The 25,247-nt window shown below is 39.4% G+C and overlaps 1 protein-coding gene across 3 annotated transcripts in view; it reads right to left on the bottom strand.

Moving 5' to 3' along the window:
* DACH2 (dachshund family transcription factor 2) overlaps positions 1-25,247 on the bottom strand; it is a 400,510-nt gene that overhangs the window by 105,326 nt on the left and 269,937 nt on the right. For all 3 annotated transcript variants that reach the window (XM_074203764.1, XM_074203765.1, XM_074203766.1), the window contains exon 3: positions 24,534-24,665. In XM_074203764.1, the coding sequence (XP_074059865.1) occupies positions 24,534-24,665 (132 nt within the window). The remainder of the gene's footprint in view (positions 1-24,533; positions 24,666-25,247) is intronic.

Raw genomic sequence — 25,247 nt, 5'->3', positions numbered from 1 at the left:
AATCCTGGGTTATTGCAATGACCAATGTGACCCAAAAGAAGAGAAGAAAATATACGTCCTTCCATTCCATAAAGAGGCAGGTGGCTACAGCTATCGATGTCTGTACACAGGAAAAACAATATGTACAAGGTTCGTTGCTTTTCTTAAACGTTTTTTTCTCTTATGAGAGAGGGTTTAGGGTGGGAGGAGGCTAGTTATTTGTAAACAACTGATGGCATCAGTAACAGCATAGATAGATTTTTGCCTGTGAATAAAGAAAATGCATGATTTGCTTCAAATGGAAATAGTTTGACTTAACTGTCCTCATAATTGAGAAAATATGACTCTATGCTTACAAAGAAATGATATGTTTCCAGCACTGACTGGGAATTTGCAAGTGGAAAGCTGCTTGGCCCTTCAAGGATCTTATCATCCATTGGTCCTCTCTGATTTTACTCTGTGACTCCATGTTAAATTTCAGCCATGGTGTAAGTATGGACCACCTTGATTATCTTTTTTAAAAAAAATGTTGACAGCTTGCATACTCATACCAATGCCCAGTTACAAATTCCAAATATTTTTTTCACATTTCTTGTGAGCAATGCCATCTGCCAGAGGTGGCATTTCATGGCTGTTTACCCTGACTCCCTCCAAGAATTCATCTGCCACTCTCTAATGCTGTCTGAATAAAGGGGATTAAGACTCTGATGCAACAGAGACTATTGATAATTTGGTATAATTGGGAAGAAATGAAGATAAATGAGGTTGAGGATGGAGAGGCAATTAGTTGAGCCGCCCGTACAGCTGTGTTCTCGGCCTAGCTCCCCTGGCCTTTTCTTCAGTGAGGTATGAACAAATTAAACATAATGACAAATACACACTTCCCAAAGCTCATGTACTTTGCAAAACTTGAAGGTGTACTTTTCTCTTGAAATCTGTGAGAGTCATACTTTGGGAAGAATTTTTTTTTGCCGGAGTGCGTGAGCACTCTTTGTCATAAAGCACCACTGGGTCTGTTATTTTTCAGGAATGATTTTTTGTCCCTCCTATTTATTTACTTTCATTTAACATTAAGCAGCTATTTAATTCTGGAGTATACTGACATTGTTCCAAGACCTGGTTGCTGGTTAATTGTGGCTGTAAAACTGAGGCCAGCCTTTGGCTTCACAGCCTCAGATGCCAAGAATGCCCTTCATAGAGAAAAAGCGCTAGTCTCTCTTTGAACTCTGGGAAAAAGACTTGAAAATGGCTTTCTTTTCCTAGTTTGGAGCTAGTCACAGTGAAAAGTCATAGTCAATGCTCAAAACCAAGCCCTAAGTCATCTTCAGAAATGGACAAGATTTTTTCAATGAGAAAATTATCTTTCATCAGGTTATTTTAGTTTATTCAGGCAAGGTGGCAGGCCAGGAAAAAAATACCTTAATATTATTGTTTAAGAATTGCCAACTTTATTCCCTTTCCTAAAGAAAAAAAGGTTTATGTTACAGCCTTAGTGAAGGCACTTATTGGGGAGACAGCATCTTTGCTTGTCCCTCTGAAGTACTGCATAAAATTCATTTTCGACTTTCCCTCTGGATATGGTTTAAATGATCTGGATGGCACAGAAACTATGAAAGAGTCCAAAGTTTTTTAAAGATTAGTTTAAGGAAACTAATTCAGATCTGACTATATATGAGCTTATGATAGAAGGCTGAGACTAATTATGAAAAAAGAGGCCTGCTAAGCAAATGCTATAAACACTTCAAAGAGAATGTTTAGCTTACATAAGAAATTTGACTATTTTAAGCACTTTAATCTATGTAATAAAACAGATTAGTTATAAATACTTTTCAATTGCCTGGCTACTATTGACTTTATACTATTCTGCTATCTCAAAAAAGATAACATAGAAGATAAAGAACAGGTCTCAGATTCAAGTCTCATTTCAAACCCATACTGGCTAAGAGACCCTTAAGTAAGTCTATTTCTAATAACCAAGTTAAGACTGGAAGTTGCCCAGCAGCTACTGATTCTCATTGGTAGAGAGTAAGTTTTCCCAGTGGAAGGTTTCTATAAAAGCTACGATCACAGAACTGAACCTGCCTCACTTCCTGTCCTTCTTACCACCACTAAAAACAAAACAAAAACAAAAATACATCCAATGGGAGCAGCTAGGTGGCACAGTGGTTAGAGCACTGACCCTGGAGTCAGGAGTACCTGAGTTCAAATCCAGCCTCAGACACTTAATAATTACCTAGCTGTGTGGCCTTGGGCAAGCCACTTAACCCCATTTGCCTTGCAAACACCTAAAATAAATACATCCAATGGCTAAAACATTTGTTAAATGTTGTTTCTTGCTATGGGATCCACGACTTAGCTACTTTCTATTGGTTTTCTCCACAAGGAGGATTCCTTCCAACTCTTAACTTCTCTTGCTAGCATTCTCTAGGGTAAGCATTTACAAAGGTAGTCTGCTGCTTTTCAGATTGTCCCTATGGTTCCATGAAGGGCACAGCACAGAGAAAGTCGTAAGAATGTCACATTTGAAGGGTGTGTCAATGTTGCACAACATATTCTGGATCTGGGTTGAAATGACATATTTTTCCCTGGCATCCTTAGGATGGTGGGGATATTATTCACAGATGAATAAGTATTGAGTTTCCTTTCCTGACAGAAAAAAGTTTCTGAGGTTCAGATGATTTCTATCTGTTGAACAAAAAAGTTCGAATGCTTAATAACTTAACAAGTTGATATCATATGGGATGTGACTTTTGCATATTTGTCATTTAGATATTAAGTGATATAGACTATACATCCTCTGGGAGACCAAAAGAAGTGTTTAGGTAATAACCACAACTGATCTCCAGGACGACAACCCATCAAATTTCAAGAGTTTCTGTCATTGTCTGGTTTGAAAAACACCAGGTTATTCAATGAGAAAACAAGTACAAGGGGAAGTGGCTGGAGCTCTGAAGGTGACTTCCAGACAGGCCCAGAAGCCTCATCCTCTGACTGCACCTGCAACAACACCCTAGGAATCCATCACTACCACAGGTGAGAGAGCAAAAGGGAGGGCTGAGAGCTGGCAACAAGTCTTGAGAGTTCTGGGGGATTCTGGAGAGAACAAAAATAGCCAACGAGTCTTCTCCCCAGCACTGCTGGTGTCAAGGTTAATGAGCTAAAACTAGTTAAATTGATATTACCAAATTAACGACTTTTTTATAGTACACTGCATGGATTTTAACAGACAAGCTAATGTGGAATATAGCTGGTCCTAATTTAATTAGAAGGGATCACATGTATACAATTAAAAACACGGGAGACTGGAGTGCTAGGAACTAATTGTATCCCTTTCCAGCTCCATTCAATCCATTTTTTCCTCATATAGTCAGAGTGATGTATTGTTCTTATCAGTTTACCAAATGTGATTCAGTGGTTCAGCAGCCCAAACAAGCCAAGTAAACAGAAGCAAATGCAAGTGAATACACAGGAAAAATCAGATTGTGAAAACATTACTATTGATGTGTTTATCTTAATGAAAAAGCTCTGTTCCCATTTATTTATATGTCACCAGCATATCTGGTGATACCAAATGGCCATTCTGGACTTGGTGGTCTTGGCTTCCTTAGAAAACACAACTAGCCCACAGGGAAGGAACAATGAAAACATGGTTGTCCTGTTGGCCAAAGCTGTACTTCTCATCCCATAATTCCTTCCTGTGGCAGCTCAAGGAGAAAATATAGCCTGGAGTTCTATTGTAAACAGAGAAGATCATGGAATATCAGAGCTGGAAGATCCAAGAGTCCTCATGCTACAGATATGAATGTTGAGGCTTTGGGGGGGGGGGAGAACAGAACTATTCAAGGGGACATAACTAATTAGTCACATACTGTAGGATCATAGTTGCTGACTCTTTTGGATTACAACACAAAATGTATTTTAAAGTTTTCCTTTTCCTTTTTGGGAAAAGTGCAAAAACAAATATGAGGCTGTGCATAGGGGCAGGAAGCATCAAATTGCTTAGACATCCAACATACCCATTCCCATTTGTTGTATAATCCATGAAAGAAAACAAGAACAACCAGTGACTGGTACCCATCTCTAAGTCATTTATGGTAATAACCTCCTCCTCACTGAGCTTTTTTTCTCTAGCTTCTTCATCTTCTCATGCAGCCTGAATCACTGGACCCAAACCTCATTTTCCCCCGAGGCTTTTCACCTGTAATTTCATCACCAAGAAGGCAGTTTGACAGCTAGTCTAAATTCTGAAGCCTAAGAAATTTGTCTAGAGCACTGCTGGGGGAGGTGTCTTGCCCACTGAGGCAAAGCTTGAACTCAGGTCCCTCAGAAGCCAAAATCAGCTCTCTCTCCCACTGTGGCACATTTGCCAAGGCTTCCCACTCCAGGGTAGCTGACTTTATTCTTGTGACCCTTTTGCTTTCTTCATGGAACCCCAGGCTACCTCACCTTATTTCTCCGGATCCAAGTTACTCATCTGCTCAATGACAATTTTGGGCTGGATGATCTCAATTGTAAAACACCTTCAGACATCAAGACTCTCACATTTTCTCCTCCACCTTCCAATGAAAACCTCCAATTGTAAGCCAAATCTAAAACAAGTTCAGTGTTTGAAAGCACTCACAGAGCATAAAAGTCACAATTAAAAACCACTTTACTAAGCAAAGGGATGAAAGGACTCAATTAAAAAAGGATATAAGGTTAAAAGAATACAGAATGCTTCTCTGGCAGAATCAGTAACTTAGGAAAACATTCCCCAGAAAGAGATGAGAAGTTTCTAACACTAAGGCCCATTTGGACTGGCCCTGAAGGAAGCTAAATTAATTCACTGTGATATCTGAACATGGAAAAAACAGAGGCCCATGAGATCTCTTCTGTCTAATATATCTGGTTATGCAGAAGGCTACACTTGCTCTGAGCTAATGTGTACTTAAACCACTGAATGACTTCATGCAAAAATTCCAGAAGTCTCAATGTTAACAATGTTGACAACATTCCATAGATTTGTAGGTTAGAGTTGGAAGGTACCTCAGAAACCATCCAATTGAGTCCAAACTCTCATTTTACAGCTAAGGAAACCAAGACTTAAAAAATGGATTGCCCAAGGTTGTACTGCTTTTAGCAATATTTTTCTGTCCTTGGCTCCAGAGAGAAATCCAAAGTGTACTAGTCACCTAACTTCACAAGCTATTATAAAAATGAGTTCCTTTGATTCTCCAAGTTGTGTTCATGTATAGCTAGCTCCACGAAAGAAAAGGCTCCATACTCAAAAGAAAAAAAAAAAAGAAGATGGAATGAGACAATTATCAGAGGTCAAAAGCCTCATGGATACAAAGGGGAATGATTACCAGGAAATAAAGGCAGACCCATAATTGAGTGATTACTCCTTAGTTTCCCAAAGAAGCTAAGTCAAGTAGAATTAGCTCTGGAGTTGGAGTCAAAGAATCAAGGTTCTATATCTGGCATTACCACTGGTTAGTAGTATGACCTTGGACTCAACATTTTGCCCTGAGCCTCAGTTTCTTCTTCTATAGAACAGAGACTTCTAATGTCCCTTCAAGCCATGAAGGCAGGGCTAAAACAGTAACAAAAACAATAAACACTGCTTGCATAAAGATTCGCATGCAAATTTTGCTGTTGTTTAATTTTGATTTGTTTCAAAAGCAGGAAGAGCCTCAGGTGGAAATTTTGAAATGCTAGCCCTGAAAAGAGGCAAGGACATTTAAATCAACTCAATTCCTTAATAGAAATCCATGCTCTGAAATGAAATATCACATCCTAGCCTTGTGAGGGCTGAATCGATCAATGGAAAGCAGTTCTGAAGCTCTTCCTACTACTGTATGTGCCAGATGGCCTGCTAAGGTTGGTATTACAAAGGCAATAGACAAACAGCTCCTGCCATCTCCGAGCTCCCATGCTAATTGGTGGAGACAAGAACATGGGCATTATCTAAGCACAAAGAAAAGATGGTTCCAGTAGGAGGGCAACGGCAATTGTTTACATCAGAAAAGTCTTTGCACCAAAGGTAATATAAGGACCTGAGTCTCTACAGAAAACAGGGATTCTGAGAAAGTCAGCCTTTGAAGACTAGACCAGAACAAAGAATCCCACAAGCACCCTTTGGGGTCAGAAAGCCCAAATGTCTCTTGTCCTTTCCTTCGCTCATTTTCTCCTAGACCAACAAGGCTGCTGCACAAGCTTCTTCTAAACTCTCACCTTCAATGGTTCTTCTCTTCCTCTCTCCCTTCCCTTGGACTATATTAAGATAGACTCAATTTAAACTATCAATGAAATGGGAGTTTATTGAGCACCTACAAAGAACATATGGAAGTAGTCGAAGACTTTATTCCAGCCCTCAGGAAATTTATACTGGGTTTAGAAAAGGTAAGATGGGTGCATATCTTCAAACTGCCCCTACCTACACACCCACAAACAGGGCCAAGGAGCACCTTCCTGACCTGGAACAGAGGGCTTCTCCTCCTCTACCTCCTTCTTCCATGACCAGTCTTAAGAATCTTAAACCTGATGGGCAACAATCATCAAGGCAGAGCAAGTCAGTCTTCGTATGGGGGTCATGGAAATGATAAAGCCAATCTCTAAGCCTATAGTTTATAGAAGAGCAGCAATATCCTGATATCACAAGTCCTTGATATATGGACAGCAGAAAATTTTATGAGAATACACACAATAAAAATATGAAAAGGAAGAGGCAGATTGTGATAAACAATTTTTAACAGCTGACCACATCCTCAAAGTGACAAAGTTGAATGAAAGGTACTAAAAACCAAAGAGTCTGCTGTGTATCTTGTTCCTGTTTTTAATTATAAAAAGCATCTGAAGCAAATCAAATTCTCTTCAAACGTTAGTTAGTATCATGGGAGCATCACTGCTTCTAAGGAAGGCATGAAGCAGAAGGGACATGTCTACATATCCTCAGTATGGGATCCAAAGAAAAAGACCACATCCCAGTGGGGGGGGGGTGACCTCCTCTAGTTATGCCAATCTCTGAATGATACTAGGTTGACATGACAACATCAAAACTTGGAGTCTCCTCTGGGAGCCACAACTCTTGAAAGAGATGATTTTGACAATACATTGGAGGAAAAACTGGAGGAAGAATGGATTTTATCTGGACTTTTGGGATGAAGAGTCTTTTGTCAGTACAGTAGAATACAGATGTTGACCAGGTCCTGCTGATATATAATAAGCCAGGCCTGGAAATAAATTGGAAGAAGAGAATGGGATAGAATGTAATTGGAAAACTGCTTCATTTACTTATTTAGCTAAAGCTTTAATTGGTCACCTTCAAGGACATCATAAATCTATACTCCTGGAAAAAAGGGCTCTTTTCTTTATTTCTCCTTTGCCTTATTTTCTTCTTCCTTTTTTCTTTCATATGTGAACTTTCCAGGCTTCCTTTTTCTTCTTTATTTTCCTGTAGTTTGACTCATTTGAGTTTTTTTCTTCCCAATTCCCTGCCGTCTCGTCCATCACTGCTGTCTTTCATTCTTTTCCATCTGCTATCACAATTTGAGTAGCAAGAGCAGACACCACTGGCTTTCTGGCATTCTTCCCTATTCCAAAAGAGGTCTCACTATCTACTTGTCTCTTAAGAGTCTCTGCATTGTTTTTCCCTTCAAACAATGCTATCATTATCCATTGTGTGTATTTCTGAAAAAAAAGTTCATATTATACAGTTTATGAAGTAATGACATTGATTAGATAACATGAAGACATCTGGACTGCCTCAAACGCTGCCAGGAAAAGCTTGGAAATCTTTCTGATGGTATTGAGTTCAGGACCTTGGTAACAGTAGACAGGGCTCTGATCCAAACTTAGCCTGTATTTAACTGTATGGGCCTGGCCTAAGGCACACAGCCTTTCTTAGACCCCAGTTCACTCCTCTGGAAGAGGAAGAGTTTTGACCAGATAACCTCCAGGGTCATTTCCTGTTGCTTCAAAGAGTCTATGCTCCTGTTGCCAGCAGAAGAACATGGACCTCATGGAGAAAGATGAGGAGGAAAGGAAGCAGCAATATAACTCTGTGGTATCCTGCTCTGCTTCAGGAACGAGACATCCCAAAGGATGGGGGAGAGGTTGAGTCTGCTAAGTTGCTGGGTGCAGAGTTTTCCAATGGGGAAGTCCAGTACAAGTGACCAGATTTTCCCATCTTGGCCTTTGCTACCCAAAGGCCGTAAACAAGTGAAAGAAGAAAGAATCCACAAGCCTCCCAGAGCCAGGAGCTATTAGGAAGAAACTGAAAATTCTTTTGGCACTGAGTTGATCTTTGTATTTGAGTCTTGAGCTGGAGTGCCAGTTGTGATGCTGACTGACTGTGTGACCCTGGGTGCAAGATGTTTCAGGTTTCCAAGCCTTAGGGATTTTAAGCTGTCAAATGGCAATAATAACACTTGGATCACCTACCTCATTGAATTGTTATTTGTAGATGGCATTTTATAAGTGTGGCATGTCTGGCCTACTTAATACCATGGAAAAAACAGGTGGCCATCTTGGCATTAAACTCATTGGATTGTTCCTCTTCTAGTTGAGTAATATCTTGATTTTCTTGGGGCACCCCTCCAAAGCTTTATGTTTGGGGTTCAGTGCCTCCTGGCTTGGTCATCCACCCAAGAGGGGATAGCAGTGGGAAAAGTTGTAACTCAATAAAGTGGAAGACCTTGTGATGACCTTGAGTCATTTGGCAGTAGTTGAGGGCATTTTCTTCTGATGCATTACTGCTAATGAGAAAAGCATGCATTCATTGACAGAAAATATATACCTTTTAGTTTGTATTTCTGTGATATAGACATATTCAATGATCTCCTTTACTTGATTAATCTAGTCTGTTACCTACCTTACATCTGAACAACTAAGGCCCTGTTTTAATAGCAGAAAAAGTAACTTTGTCTCATTGGTTCCAAATTACCTGGAAACAGAACTTGCAAGTAATTTATTTTCATATGTAGGGTTTGTCAAAACAAAATTAGCTTGAAGAATCCAGGTAATATGGCTTGATAGAAAGGAGGCAAAATACCTCCAGGCTCTTCACAAGTAAGCAGGGAGAACTTTTCAGTTTTCTGTGATATTTACTGGAAGGACTAAAGGTGGTAGCACAGAAACTAAAAACATGCAAATAACTGAAAGAAAGCCATTTGGAGCCAGGTACGCCACCACTGATCCTTTACAGAAGTATGGTCTTGGGGCACAGAAGTTGAAATCTTCAAAGATGTCCAGGCAGAGGTGCAATACAGTCTCATCTTCATCTCCCCTCCCTGCTCCCCCCCACCCCATAGACACACAACAGAAGCACTAATGGAAATGTATTTTGTTTAACGACTCTGAAATCCTGTTTGTAATTAGATGTGGGAATTGGTCTTACTTTGTAACAGATGATACTGGAATAATAATATGAGAGATGCTACGCTGAGACCACTATCCTCCTAAATCTATATCATTTTTCATTTTATTGACAGGAAATGTGTGTGAGGAACAAAGAGATTGATTTTTTTAAAAGAAGAAAAATAAGATCTCATAAAAAGCTGCATTCCAAATATTTTCGGATTACTTTCTCTGATGCCCTACAAAGAAGGGGAGGCTATGGAAAGACAAAAGTAAAAGCAACTCATTTTTTCATTTAAATTTTCAACTTAGGTGTGGGTTGAAAACATGAGCTTGGAATTCTATTGCAGAGAAAAAGTGGAAGCCTGTAGCCAAAGAGTAGACAACTAAAATACATCTTTCTTTTTCCATGAGACTGATTTCAAAGAATTAACTGGGTCTAGCTTAAAGTCAAAAGGGAAGGGAGTGAATGGTGGAGAGTGGACAAACCATCCCCAAGTGCTTCCTTGCCTCCTTCATTTTCAGGGGATTTCTTAAACATAAATCATTCTGGCCACCAATAATTTGTAAAATGTAAATGCTGAGATGTGCTAGCAGAAAGAGACCTTTGAAAAATCTGGATGCACCAATCAGTCTGGCCAGAAGCAAGATCCACTGGCCAGGAACTTCAGCTGCTGCTTTCCCCTTTTTCCTGGTATTGCTGCTGGGAGGAAAAGCACATTCCACAGATGAACAAAAAGTCATCTCATTGGGAGAGAAGTCCAAGTGCTAATTCTTTTGAGGGATCACTATTTCTCTTAATGTGATGATAAAACAAGGTACTACACAAATGATTTTGCTTTCAAGACGTAGCATTTCTTGCTATATATACACATGGGCTGCACTGGTGGGAATAAAGAAGTCATAGCAGAGCATTCCCTTAGGTGGTGTTACCTTGAGATCAACGTAACAACAAAACAACATCACGTAAGTAAACGAAATTCAGCAGGAACATGATTCCAGCCATACCTGAGTTAATAGATTTTGGTGAAATCATAATCACTGAAAGCCCATTGTAATGAAATGGGAATTGTCATACAACTTGGACTTAGGACCCTGCCCATGTCTGGGAGGCTATAGAGTAGAAATCACTTCTATGACAAGGAGGAGAACCTTTTATTCTCCAGGATGGGGAACATCATATCCCCTTTGTGAAACATGCAGTCCCCATTGGCTTCTCATCTTTTTTGCTGCCAACTATAGAATGCATCCTCAGTCAATGCTATGGAAAATGGGCATTCACAACAAAGAAGTGGTTGCTACAAAGGTAGGGTTGAATATACATACCCTTATAGAACACACTGGCTATTTGTAATTAAGTTATTTTATAAAAGATAACCAATGCAGTTGATTTTCACTTTTATTAGCTTAGGAAGCAAAAGTCTAAAACTAGACCATTAGTAGACTTCAGGAGAGTGTATCTAACTTTGGGGTTGGATTTCCAAGCCTGGCTCTTAGTGTAGTGTCAAGTACATAGAAAGCATTTAATGCATGATTTAATGCATGTTTCTGTTTCTCCCCTTCCCCATCTTCTCCCCCCACTCCATTCTTAGAAGATTAATTATTATTCATTTCAACAATCATTACTTGGACACCTACTATGGGTCAGACAATGGTAATATAAAGGCAAAATACAAATGATCCTTGACCTTCTAGAGCAACAGACCTTCACATTCACAAGTAAATAGAGTCAGGCGAACTCCAATTCTATAGCTTAAAAAGAATAAAGACAAAGTCCTTTTTCATAGCGAACAAGGTAGCAACCTGAGAGGAGCCAGAGAGAGCCTTTGAGTCAACTAGAGATGGCCTTCATGGGCAGTATAGCAGACAACTCTCCAAAAGTTCAGGAGTAACCTATTCATCAAGGCAAGGGTTTCTACATGAGGAACCTCCACATGGATATAAATTGCAGACTAGACCATTATAAAACACTTTGCTGTAAATTAACCTAGTGCCCAAGGTAAACTCTGAATGTATTCAAGCCATTATTTAAACTTTTACATGAGATTTCATTGCCAATGAAATGGGCACTGGGGCTGGGTCCTAAGGCATCAAAATGTATTAAAACCATTTTGACACTAATCTACTCTTCTTTATGGTTAGCTCCATTCAACTGCTGAAAAAGCTAGATCTGATGGGGGTGGAGGGCAGTGCCCTGACTCCTCAGTGACTCTTCAAGGAAATATGTAAGTAAGCCTGGCACCCACCCTTGGTCCTAACTTTTTGTTGAAGAACACTAGTGGTTTCTAGAGATAAGGCAGTGGGATAAAATGAGGTGTGTCATCTCTCCTAGACTCCTAGACAATTACTGATCATTTGGTTCCATAGCCCAAACATCTGGAAGGCCCTGTCATCCCAAGGAGCAAAGAAAGAAAGTGGTTCTAGTTTGTTGTTTGCAGGGGCAAGGGGAGTAAGTCTTTCCCCCCTCCACAGTCAGCTTATAAAACATTTCTTCAAAGGAAGGGGCAAAAAAAAGCTTTTTTTGAGGGGAGGTTCAGTGATTATAATAAGGTCTGGGCACTATCTGAAGCCATGGGAAAGGAAGGGAGAGGTGGGCAACAACTCTTCTTCCAGTCTTCTAAGTAGAAGGCATTTAAAAGTAGAAGCCTGGAGCCTTGTCTTATTCCCAGGCAGCGACTTGGGTTTCTGCCAGTTACCTTGTGAATTCTGGTCTGCTCCTAGTGGCTAACTAAACACATTCCTGGTCACTGGCTGCAACTCTAGCCCCAGGTCCCTTGTACAGGAGAGAAGTACTTTGCTGTGTGGTACCGAAAACACAGCACTGGCTTTGAAGACACAAATCTCATTTACTATGACCCTGGAAAGCTTCAATTTCTTCATCTATTAAATGGGTCTAATAATACCAGTCCTATTGACCCCCTCTGAGGGCACTTGGGAAGTTCCAATAACATAATGCGAGGAATTTGTTTTATAAAATTGGAAGCACAACATTAGTTCTCATAGATTTTATTGAGCAACCTGCATTCTTCACTTTAAAATAAACCAGATAAAACAGATCTTTAAGTCTTGATATAGTGGAAATTTCCAGTAAACTTGAACTCAGGAGGGACTACCTGGTTCTAACCCCTACTCTGACATTTAAAGTGTTTCCCTCTCAATCTCCTCATTCATAAAAGGAGGCTAATAGTATCTCCTACCTTCTTGGTAAGGTAGTCTTGTAAGGCTCCAACAAGATGCATAAAGCACCTGAGTTCAACTACATACCAGAAGATGATTTTGTTTCCAATAATAAAGTGTCTGAATTGGTTTTAGACCCGACTTATCTTCTTACCTAAAATTTAAATTAGGGGCACCAGGGTAGGAGATAGATTGCCAGGCCTGGAGTCAGGAAGACTCCTCTTTCGAAGTTCAAATCTGACCACTTCTTAGAGTTGGAAAAGCCCTGAGATTTTCTAACACCACCAAAATTTGAACTATGGGGAAGGGAACTGTTGCCAAGGGAAATGATTTGCTTAAGGTCACAGTTGACCCCAGAGGTCAACTTGCCTTCACACTGATTGCTAGCTACTTGTCTGAAAATAAAGCACCAGAATCTACTTCAAATCTGCCATTTGAATATCATGATTCAGGATTCACAGGATTCAGACCCAAGTCTAAGTTAAGTGATTAAGATGCCAGATTTCCTCTTCTGGAAATGCTGCCCTTTCTTTTTACCTCAGGGACAGTTCTCCTTACAGTCTTCCTAGCCTTTAAAACCTACCACACCCTTTCTTGTTAAAAAGATCATTTAGTCAGCACTATCCAGACCATTAACCTAGTATTCAACCCATTCCACACCCTCACTTCTTACCTTTCTAATGAAGAGGAAGACATGTGTTTTTCTTAGCTCTTCAGGAACAAGAGAATTAATTTTTAAAGGTCACAAGTACAAAATGGAAACCAAGAACTTGACATTTGGGTAATGTTGGCCAATGTCTTTAGCCTATTTGGAGCCAAGTCCTCCTGCCTCTTTATTCACTGTGGGCTATGGCCCCCTAGAATTTAATTGTTTTTGGTTCAGTAGTTTTTTCAGCTGTGTCTATGTCCCATCTGAGGGTTTCTTGCCAGAGATACTGATATGGTTTGTCCAGTCTTTCTCCAGCTCATTTTACAGATGAGAAAACCGAGGCAAACACTGGGAAGAGAACTGCCCAACTTCCAAGTTTTTATACAAGTCATAGTCTTACCTGCCTGTAATAGATTCCTTCCTCAACTCTATCACCTGTAGTCTCTGGCTTCCTTAAAGGCTCAGTTCAAGTATCACCTTGTAGTAGAGAGTCTTTACTGATTCCTCTGGATTGTGAGCATTTTATTTTTCTTCCTCAAATTATCATGAAAACATATCTCTGTATAAATGTTGCATCCCTGTATAGAATGGAAGCACTTTGAGGACAGGGACAAGCTCATTTGGGGGGGGGGGTGTCTCTCACACAGTAGGCACAAAGATCGAACTGGACTGTAAGCAGAATTTTAAACTGTGTTTGTAGGTTTCCATTAGGACGTGACTAGTGATTTTTGTTAGCTTTTTGTTTGTTTTATTCATTTGTTCATTTATTTATTTTGACTTTTTATTTGCTCAAGCAAGTGATTTTTCTAAGGAAATATTTTGTGCGTGGGGAAAATGTGCTTGGAGAATGAGTGCTTTAAGGACGACCCCGAAGAGAGTCCTGGGAGCCCCAGGTGGCATTCACAAAGATGAAAAAAACCATCTGTTCTTTGAGCTTGTCATCTTTACTCTTACAATAAAATAACAGCCTAGGCATTCGGCTTTTTGAAAATAAAAGATCTACCTCTTTTGACTTTCGAAGCACTTGAAAATTTAAAAGGGAAAAACTCGAAAATGCTGACCGGGTAATAGCTGGGTGTTCACGGTGGGTGTAGAACAGGAAAGGTTACAATATAGATCTGTGCCTACGCTTTTCTTTTCAACGCAAGCAGCATCCTCCTGCTTCTGCTAACTCGGCAATCATACAGCTGACAGATTCCTGGGTTTTCTAAATAATGCATGGGCTTTTCTTTGAACATGTCAGTGCAAAAGTATCAATTCTGCCCCTGTGTCGTTGGTGACGCTGATTTGCCTTGACAGCATTCCATTAAACCAATGAGTTTTTCCCCTCCTGATGGTTCCTTAAATATTCCTCCGAGTGATGTATTTGTGGTTTTTCAAAGAGATTGTGAAGGATGTTTGCATTTATGAGAAAAAGGCCTGGCAGGGATTGGGAGGGGAGAGGGGGTGCGGCCCAGGAAGCATGGCACCAGGCACCCCAAAGCCCTGGGCTGTGTAGTGGGGTATCCCAGACATCAAATGCTGATCTGCTTCAACCCCAAATGGCCAGCTACTTGACTGAATGTGGAGCACCAGAATCCGCGTCACATCTGCCATTTGTATGGTTTGAAGAAATTGAACTCAGTTTCTCTCTAGAGAAAACAGAAACACATGTAGCCAACTTCTTTGGCCACATCAAGGAATTTCAGGGAAGAAGGAGCTACCCCTGGCCCTAGATGAATACCCTGATGATACTGTTGATAGACAATTCACTTAGCATCCTTCAAGTCCAAAGGATTGAGGGAATTCTTGTTTCTTGAATCTCAAAGTGCATTTTTCTGGTTTTCATAGCAGCTGTTGTCATCCCACCCCATACAAGGTGGACCTTGATTTTTACCTCCCATTTAAAATCCTGTTCACATGTGGAAATCAACATCAGCCCTCTAGGAGGCACTGAACTGATTTCCTTCTTATTTCTCGTAATGGAGGCAAGCTGGCAGCCAATTCTGACATAGCCAGAGAGGCTTGTAGTTCAAACGGATTCAGAGACAGGAAAATCAATCTGGCCCCAGGATCAGGCAAGGACTGGCTTTAGACCTGGGCTCAATATGCAGTCTAAGGGCACTCCCCATGGAGGTGACAACCTATGAAGGCAAGCACGAAGTTTGTTCAAATCCAAGAAAATCATGAGGTTTAGTACCTCCTCTAATCAAATCCAGGAAGGAAAAAAAAAAGAGGCAGGGGTGGGAAGAGGGGGGAACTCTCTCCTACAGAGTGAAGTTAGGACTGAAGTGGACTTAAGAAGGAAGTTAGGAAGAAGGAAAGACAGAAAGCATTCTAAGCATGGGGGCCAGTCAGCAAAAGGGCAAGAGAAGGAGACTGGAGTGCTGTGAGCAAGGAACAGCAGGGCAGCCCTTGGAGCCCACCCAGAGAATGCAATGAGGAGACCTAAGTGTAAGGACACTGGAAAGTCTGGAAGGGGTCAGGTTATGAAAGGCTTCACTAAAAGCCAGGGAAATTAACATTTAATTTTGGGGCTAATTTACTGAATTTATGTGTGATCAGGGAATGGGGTAGAAGAGACAGAATCAGAACTGTGCTTGAAGAAAATGATTTTGACTTGTGATAGAAGATACCATCCATATAGAGAAAAAAGAACTATGGTGTCTGAATGCAGACCAAAGCAGATGATTTTCAGTTTTTTAAATTGGTTTTGTGTTTTCTCCTAACATGACTAATGTGGTAATATGCTTAACATATCATCAAACTACATTCTATTTTAGGAAAGGGAAGAAGAGGGAAAAATTTAGAGCTAAAAATCTTGCCAAAATTAATTTTGAAAACTATCTTCACATATAACTGAAAAAAAATAAAAATTTTAAAAAACACTTTGGCTAAAATGGGATTACCATTGATAAAGTGGATGCAAGAAATACAATTTCTCAAACTCCAACATATATTGGAGAATGGCCTCTTTACTTTAGCTTATCCATCAGTACAAGCCTTTATCTTGGATAGACACTGTAGATAGTAAAGAGTTGGTTCCAGAACTGAATAGGTTAATGGGAGGTTGGGCTGGATCACAGTGTGGAAACTTACACAGTGGAAATCTGGCTAATGTGCAAATCAGTTAGTGGTTATGACCTGGATGAAGATCCAGCAAAGAAGACTAGGAAAGAACAGGCCCAATAAAAGCTAGAGAAGAGTGTGATTGACAATGTTAAAGGCTGCAAAGGATGAGGTTTAAGAAAAAGGCATTCAATTTAGAGATTAAAAAGGCCATCTGTATCTTTGCAGAGCAAAGTTTCAGTGAAATGATGAAGTCAGACGCAAGAACAGAAGCTAGAAGTGAGTGAGAAAAAAAGAAATGGATGTTTCAGCAGATTATAGAAAAGGGAATATGGGATGATAGCTAATGAGGATACTTTGATTTAAAACCACAAATTCACTAAACGGGTATTCAGAGATACATATTTATATTTATACATAATACAAATCTGCAATTTTCAGGAATCTTTTTTAACTATCTTTTAAAATGATCAAATCATTGAATTGAGTGTATAATGAACCCCTACATTCAAATGCATAGACTATCTGAAAAAAAATAAAGTTAAACTTGTAAATAAACAAAAAGAAATTGAATAAGAATGACCATTTCTGTGTCTCCACCCCCCAACCTCTTCCCCAATACCTCACAAGGAGTTGAGATTTCTTGGTCACTGAATACACGGGCTAGGACATTTCCTTTCTGATGGTGAGCTAGCCCATCTCGAGGCCAATCCCATTTTTTCCATTGTTACCTAGTTCATGCCGCTTGGTCTAGTCCTCTTGAAAGACCCCAAATCCAATATCCTTTTCCCTACATTACGTTGTCTTTCACTTACTCATGTCATTAGATGATCACCTATATAAAAATAATGGCTAAATCAACAATTCTATGGATGACTTCTCGGTTTTTCTCCAAACCATAGTTTGTGCCTCTATGGACCTTTCCACTTTATCATCAACTGACAATTAAAACTGAGCTTCTCTAAAGTGGAATTAATTTCTTTCTCTTTCTAATCATCTCTCCCCCTTCCCGTTTCCTTCTTACTATCATCACTTTTGTGGTTCCTGATTTCACTTCAACAACTCATCCATGATCTCTCTCTTCTTCCTTACCCTTATTAAAACTCTCACCAAGTCCTACCAATTGTTTCATAAATGTGCCTGCTCTTTGCTCTCCATCCCAGAATGACCACTGTCATCCAGCCTACGCTCTTATCAGACTCTTTGCTAGCCTGCGCAGCCATCATGCTTAGTCTTGTAATTCTGTGTGGTCACTGTTGTTTTTACAGGTGAAAGTCCTGAATCACACCAAGTCAGCCCTTTGACCGAAAGGCTAGCAATGTAACCCCACCCCAGGTTGGTCATGTCCCATCCTCCCTGCCAAATTTCCAGAGGGTCCCAGGCCAGAAAAATCCATGGCAGCAAACTGCTTTCTCCAAGAAATACTTAAGCATTCCCACCATGGCCAGTATCCCAGGGTTATAATCACTGACACTTTACAGTGAATTTATAATTAGTATGGCATCATTAGTTTTTTATAAGGGTCTTTTATGGAGTAATTTTGTTAACATGGTATCTTGACAGACACATGGTCCACTCAAGAAATTCCCTGAGGTTGACTTTGCCCATCTATACATTTTCAAAGTCCTAATGCCACCTTGTTGAAGACATGGGAAATCAGACTGCTTCCATCAGGCTCAGAGAATCAAACAATTTTCTAGAAAACAAATCTATTTTTCCCTTCAACAGGCTGACTTAGCCTCACCAGGTCTTGGTGTTAATTATTAAAAACATCTCTTCCAAATCTAAAAGAGACACAGATTGTCAACTCTGTCTATACCACATGCCCATGGCTGTGTTACTTTCTTTACTGGTTCATTTTAAAACCCACAGACACATTGACAATAACATGTTCTACCTTACATATGGGGATCAAAAGCTTAATTGGATGAGAAACTACCTCAAAATCTATCTTTCAAAAAGAATCTAGGCTTTAACATGGCCAGGTATGGATTAGTGGGGTTTTTTATTATTTTAAAATGCACTTCTCTCCCCCACCCTTTTTTAAAGAATAACTGTAAGAGGTATTTAAAGTCAATATGTTCAATATGTGCCATATATCAAGGTTTGAGATCTGGCACAGTAATAAGCTAATTACTATTGATTTCTGTCAACTTCCAAATGATTCATGAAATGAACATTTTTTGAAAAATGATAAAAAATACTGAAAGTCAGCAGCTGCAGAATTCTTTGATAAACACAGTCTACTAATAAAGAAAACAAACATGACAAATTATTTACCCTAATTTTCTCAAAGTTCTAGGAAAAGGAATGAATGGAATTTGGTTTTGGATCATTCTGAAGAATACCCTTTAAACTTGCCTTTGGCAAGAGGATCTTTGTCCTCTTTTGTTTCCTTTTATGAGAAAATACTCAAAGCAAGGAAAACACTGCAAATCAATTTGCAAACACCTTGAAGAGAAAAGCATGCTGGGTAAGGCCCAGCATGGCTTCGTAAAGACTAATCTAATCTCCTTCTGTGACAGAATGACAGTCTGGGAGACAGAGGGAAAGGGATAGATGTAATTTGTTTGGACTTTATCAAAGTTTTAGGGTTTACCCTGAACAATCAGTTCATCAATAAAATGTGCAAATGGGTATAGGTTGAGCACCTGATGAGGGCTCCAGGATAGAATGACAGGGGCACCCAGGGAGTGGTCCTCCATAGATCAAGGATAATTTGGTGGGAATTGCAAAAAAAAATACAGCATCTAGGCCACAGGGAATCAGGGGTAATATTTGTATATGTGATAAAGGTGGTGAAATAGAGAACAGGATCATTAAATATGCAGGTATTTACTAAGCTATGGATGGCTGGCACTAGGGGATAAGTTGATTATTTAAAATGACCTCATGAAGTTGAAGGAAGAGTTAAAAATAGGGAAAGACAAAATACAAGAGAGTCAAAAGCAATGTTATAAACCTTTAACCAAATTGTACAAATATAAAATAGAAAGGGGGAGACTATCAAGGTAAATATGCATGTTTTAAGGAGTTTTAAGGCTTATAAAGTGATTGACACATGTTATAGCATTTGACTCTTTTAGAAACTATTATTAACTTCATTTTACAGGTGAGTAAAGTGAAATTTGAAGATGTTCAATAATCTTTCCAAAGTCACACATCTAGTAAGCACAGGGGAGAAAATTTGAATTTAAGTCTTCCTGACTTGAATTCTAGCACTCCATCCACTATGCCATGCTTCCTTTGCCATCTAACAAAAAAAAAAGATTTAAAGATATAGGGCACTAAAGTGGCTTGGAGATAAACCATGAGTCACCAACGGGTAGCATATGTGAGTATGAAATTAAAATGTTCAATAGAAAAGACCACATAGGATTCAAACACCAAGTTAAGTCATTCATAGAGCACTGAGGGGGAGGGCTGACAGGAAGTTTACATGGCTGATTAAGCAGCAACACTTATGCCAAAAGAGCCATGAGGAATAGAGAGATGAAGATTAGGGTAGAGATTGTTTGAGCATAAACAGAACGTGGGAATATTTGAACCCAGAGGAGAATGAAAAATTGTAGTCAATGTGACAGAGAATGACTAAGGGGAGTCTTTCATACTATAATAAGAGTTCTTTATGTTAGACATTAGAGAATTTCAAAATAGATAATATGACTTGTTCTTGGAATGGGTTAGAAGTCTTTTAAAAGAATAGATTCCCATTTTTAAAGCAAGTATCTTCTATCTAACAGATTGGAAGAAGAAACAGTAAAATATAGCCTGAAGCTATAGGGTCCTATGAAATGAAACCTTGGAAACCACATTCTCAATGTAGGTGCAGGAAAAAAAAAATTCCTAAACACATCTCCTGGTTCTTTGGGTATAGATTTTATGGTCTCTTACAAAGATGACCAATGACATGGAAGGCCTAATGAGATCTGAGATTTGAGTTCTTCAGTCCATCTAACCTCTCTTTTTCACTCTATACACACATGCACACATACACACATACATATTCCTATCAAACCTGATTTTCAATGTGCTAAGATCTCCCCATAAGATGAACATTCATCACACCAGGCTGCACAAGTACAAACCAAGAATGTCACCAATTTATGCACAGATCATCTCAAACCCACTTGAGGAGGACACTATGTACAATTCCGTCTGAACTAAGCAATGTTGTTTAAAACAAAACAAAACCTCCATGTATTTGTAGAAGGCAAGAGGCGATCCTCCCAGCCTTTGTTACAGTGTAAAAAAAATAAAGCCTGCTGCTGTGGAACTATATTTCTGATTTGACAGCTACAATTATAATCATTCAGGCATCTATTTCCCACAAACTCTCCACAGCCATAACCTTTAGTGATTAATTATAAAGCTCCAGGAGCAATAGTACACAGACTAATTTCCTAAAACAATAAAAGACAGAATTTCTCATTTGAAGTTCAATGAAACACGAACAGGTTGTTATTCATGCTGAAATCTCAATGCAGAGTCATGTTGCAGCCATTAGAGATGCTATTAAACACAACCTCCAATCAAAGAAACTAAAGGTCTGTCTCCAAAAGGAAAAAATAGTGGCCTACTTGGCGGATCTTCTGTCGTTGTCATCTCATCGTTTCCCCTTGGATGTTATGAATTCGATTGCTTTTTCAGGCCCCTGCCATATACCTACTCCTTCAGAGTCATTACAAAATAAAAGATGAGAACAGTCAGAGCAAAGAGAAGCTTTCTCATCAAGCAAATCATCAGCTGATCACACTGACATGGTGCCCACCTGCCAATGGTCCTCATATAACATGTATGAAGCTATTGCAACATCACACAGACTATCCCCCTTGTCATGGCAGCAGCGCTGTTCAGGACATGAGTTGAAGAATTTCCTCAAGCTATGGCACTGTCATTTGGAAGAAGGAACATGGCTGATCCGAGAACTATAGATCATTTAAACACTTTGTTATACCAAAAAACAATATTCAGTTATTCCACAAAGAAGCAGCTATAGCACTAGAAAATGTGGGTGGGTAGGTGTGGGTGTGTATCTGTGTCTGTCTGCTTATCCCAGTTCAAATCCACTAGAAGTATTCCCTGTATTCTAGAGGAAAAGGCAGTGTGGGATTTAAGTACAAAGGGCTATTATCCTTGGGGTTAATGAAGGAATCCCAGAATAGTTTATTCCCAGAATGCAAGGGAAGGACCTATCCACCTTTCTTTCATTCTAAACTACAGGATTTAGGCCTGGAGAGGGGGAGAGGGGAAATGGGAGAAGGTGCCTAGCTGGGATAAGAGGTTATTTACAAGGATTGGCAGAGAGAGAGAAATAAATATCATGTTGTTTTAAGTGACAGAGTATTGGCACATTTTGATATTCACCGATCAATTTTCATTTCTTAGTTGAAACTTTTCTTCAAAATTCATACTATTTTTCACTTGCATTAAACCAGAATTGGCTTCCAATGGTCGACTAAAACCCTCAAGTTTTAACACTTTCAAATTCCTCCATATTCTCTTTCTAATCCCCCAACCTATATATTGCTCAACTTGAATCTTAATCTACAGCACATTATTGTACCAGAGGATGTATGTAAAGCAACTGAATGACTTACACATTCCCCTAATTGTGTAGAGATCATCTGCCTTTTACTTGAAATGTATCCTGCTCCCAACTTTCCCTAAATTTCTGGTGGCATGGACTTACTTCAAAGGTGTAGCACAAATATTGATTTCTCTATGCTTTTCCTGGGCACTCAAACTCTTGAGATCCTTCCTTCCCCTGAACCCCAGCCTATTATAATACTGAGTACCCATACTTTGTTTTGTAGATATTTTCTTTCATTACAGTGTATGCTCCTAAGGAAAGGCACATGAGTTCCACATAGATGCCTAATGAAGAGCTCCACTCACTCAACAATTTATTGTGATTTTTTTTCTCACAATAAGGTAGGTTAAGTAAGGCAATGAGGGATGTCCTCATTGGATGGATAAGGAAACAGAGGCTTTCTTGAGCATCTTATGGTGTTTGGATACATGGTGAGAGCTCAGTGTGTATGCTAATAGAATGAATGGCAGTGCCTTGAACAAAAGAACACCCTTCCTATGCACTGCCCAAGAATTAAGGCAGGTTACCCTATTACAAGAGGCCTAATTGGTAAAAACTAGATTTTCCGGAACCAAGAGTTTGCTCCCTGTGGCAGATTCTAAAATTAGACCTCTCTAAAGTCGAATGAAGTATCTCTTCAGTGCTCAGGCATGATGCTTAGTATTTAGTAGGCATTCAATATCTAGGTGACTGATTGCTGTCTTGGGTTGAGGACTGAATTTTAACAATCCCCAATTCAAATCCACTGGAACTATTACCTATGTTCTAGAGAAAAAGGCAGTATGGGGATTTAAGTACAAAGGGCTATTATTCTAGGATTTATTAAGGAATCCAGAATACTTCATTCCCAGAATGCAAAGGAAGGATCTATCCACCTTTCTTTCATTCTAAACTACTGGATTTAAGTCAAAATAAGATCTTCTGCCTTTTAACTTAACCCCAAACATCTCTCTAACTTTAGCATAACAATCACTCATTCATTGCAGAAATAACCCTTAAGGAGATGACCTAAAATTGTTGTGAAAGTTATCTTGTGGATCATGTCTCAGAACTCCCTCATCCTGATGGAGGAAAGACAAACTTGGAAAGAGGCATAATGAGTTCACCAGGGCTAACCTGACTCCTAAGGCATCTTTGAAATTCTGGAGAACCTAGTTTGGCTGAGGCTCCCAATGATTCTACTGAGCAGTAGGATTCTGCATCACTATCACTGGGAAGATCCTTCAAGGTTTATTCTTCCTGTGGATTTTCTGTGGGAATACTCAGTTCCTTGTAAGTGCCTAATAGGCCTGAAGGCCATGAGCATGACCTAAATCTGTTTTATTCTGATCTACCCTCCCAATATCTACCTATTTCCCCTCACCCTTGCTATTCATTAAGGTAGATGAAAGGTGGCAACCACTGAAAGCAAAGGAGGCAGGTTTTTTCTTTGATGTCTGTTAGCAGTGGCCAACACCAATGCTGGGAAGATGGCAAAAGAGCATAAAACTTATTCCCTCAGATTTTACAAATAGTTCCAGCTAGAAAAAACTTTCCTTGATCCAAGTACCATAATGATTGATCTACCTTCAGTGAAGATACAGATGGCAACCCAATTTTTTTTTACTTTTTTGCAAGGCAAATGGGGTTAAGTGGCTTGCCCAAGGCCACACAGTTAGGTAATTATTAAGTGTCTGAGGCCAGATTTGAACTCAGGTACTCCTGACTCTACGGCCAGTGTTCTATCCACTGCGCCACCTAGCCAGCCCACAACCTAAAATTTTCAAATAATTATTTTCAGGAAAAGAAAGGCCTCCATTGGAATAGCCTTTGAAAAGCAATTGAGACCAAGCTTAAATATCTATTTGTTGTTAAGTCTGCTTTAACTACCTCTCAAGTAAGGATCCATTCTACTGTAACCATCTCATGCCAAGGACAATAGCAATGCTAACATAATTGGTACGGTACAAAGGTTCATGTCCCACACAAGAAGAAACAATAATTAATTCATTTATGGGTACTGATGACACTTAGCTTTCTCCAATGTGGTTGAACAAAGAAATTATGAGTTACCAGGTTCAAAAATAGCCTCAAAAAAAGTGTCTGTATCTCAAATGATTTGGATTGTCATGCTAATGTTCAGGCAGACCACACATTAGTATAGGCTCATTCTACAGAAACTGTAATTGAGGCCAAAATGGGACAATGGACGGCATTTTCTGACATTTCATTTGACATATCTTTTGTTCTCTAATATAGTGTCAGATTTTAAGAGATCTTCCTAGGCTGTGGAAATTAGTTTGTAACATTTTAAGAGATGGAAATCACTGTGAGTCAAGTCAGAAGAAATGCATATTGCCAGTTTCCATGTAGGATTGGCATCCTTCCTGTTTTCCTCTCTTGCTCATCTCAGTTATAAAAGTGTGTCAACAATGTGAGTAGCTGAGATTTAATGAAAATGAGACTGCCTTGACACTGGAAATCTTAGGAGAGTTGTATGACTGTCATGATGGACCTGAGAGGATCCAGTTATCATAAAAGGTCTGCAACTAAGCATCTTCACTGGTTAGCTGTCCTTTGGAGGGGGGGTATTGTCTTGGAAAAAATCAACCTAGGAAACTTTATCCTATAGACAAAGGGAATATGGCAGGCTTAGCCAAGTGAATTTTCTCATTTGCATTGATGGCTTAGGAAAGTTTGGAGGCACCCTCCTCTACTACCACTATCGATGGATAACAACTGTCGTCTGGGCATTCTGTAGATGCCACTTACCAGCATTAGAGTTAAGCTCTTCATTTTCTGATTCGGTTCCATTTTGGCTTCCACCTCCGTGGAGACTATTCATTGCCATGAGCTTCATCTTCTGTAACTTCATGGCCTCAGCCATGGCAGCAGCTGTAATACCTAAAACCAAAATAGCCACATTCAAATGTGGGCTCTCTTTTAATATAACTGAGGTTGGTGCATTTGTGGGCCTAACAATTCCATTAGGAATATCAGCAAGTCAAATGGAAGCAACAATCAAAATTTTCTTCAAAAACAAAGCTATTTTCAACTCCTTTGATCAATTCTCCATTCATCTTCCAAATGACAGTCAAAAAAATCCTATTATACAACTCTGAAACCACAAAGAAGAAAGGTACTAAAAACAAACTTGTCTATAAAATGCCTGCAAAATATGGGGGTAACCTACCAACACATCTTATTGCCTCTGCTATTACATTTAGAATGTCCATGAGCACAAACACAACAAATGAACAGACCCAGAAGTAACTTAGAATTTACTAGAAGAAGGAATTCTGGATGGATCATATTTGGAAAGGTTTATAATGTTTTCACTTAAGCTAAATGACTCACTGCTGTCAAGATCATCAACATTTCAACACTAATATTCCCACAGTGATAGCCATGAGTCAGAAAACACAACTTCCAAAGAATCAACTTTTCAGGAGATCACAAAAGGATGATGGAGGTGTAAAATTGGTT

Source organism: Macrotis lagotis, chromosome X, assembly GCF_037893015.1.
Source record: "Macrotis lagotis isolate mMagLag1 chromosome X, bilby.v1.9.chrom.fasta, whole genome shotgun sequence".
In the NCBI taxonomy this organism is placed as follows: domain Eukaryota; kingdom Metazoa; phylum Chordata; class Mammalia; order Peramelemorphia; family Peramelidae; genus Macrotis; species Macrotis lagotis.
Note: the sequence above shows the minus strand (reverse complement) of the source record. Positions and strands in the feature narration are given on the sequence as shown.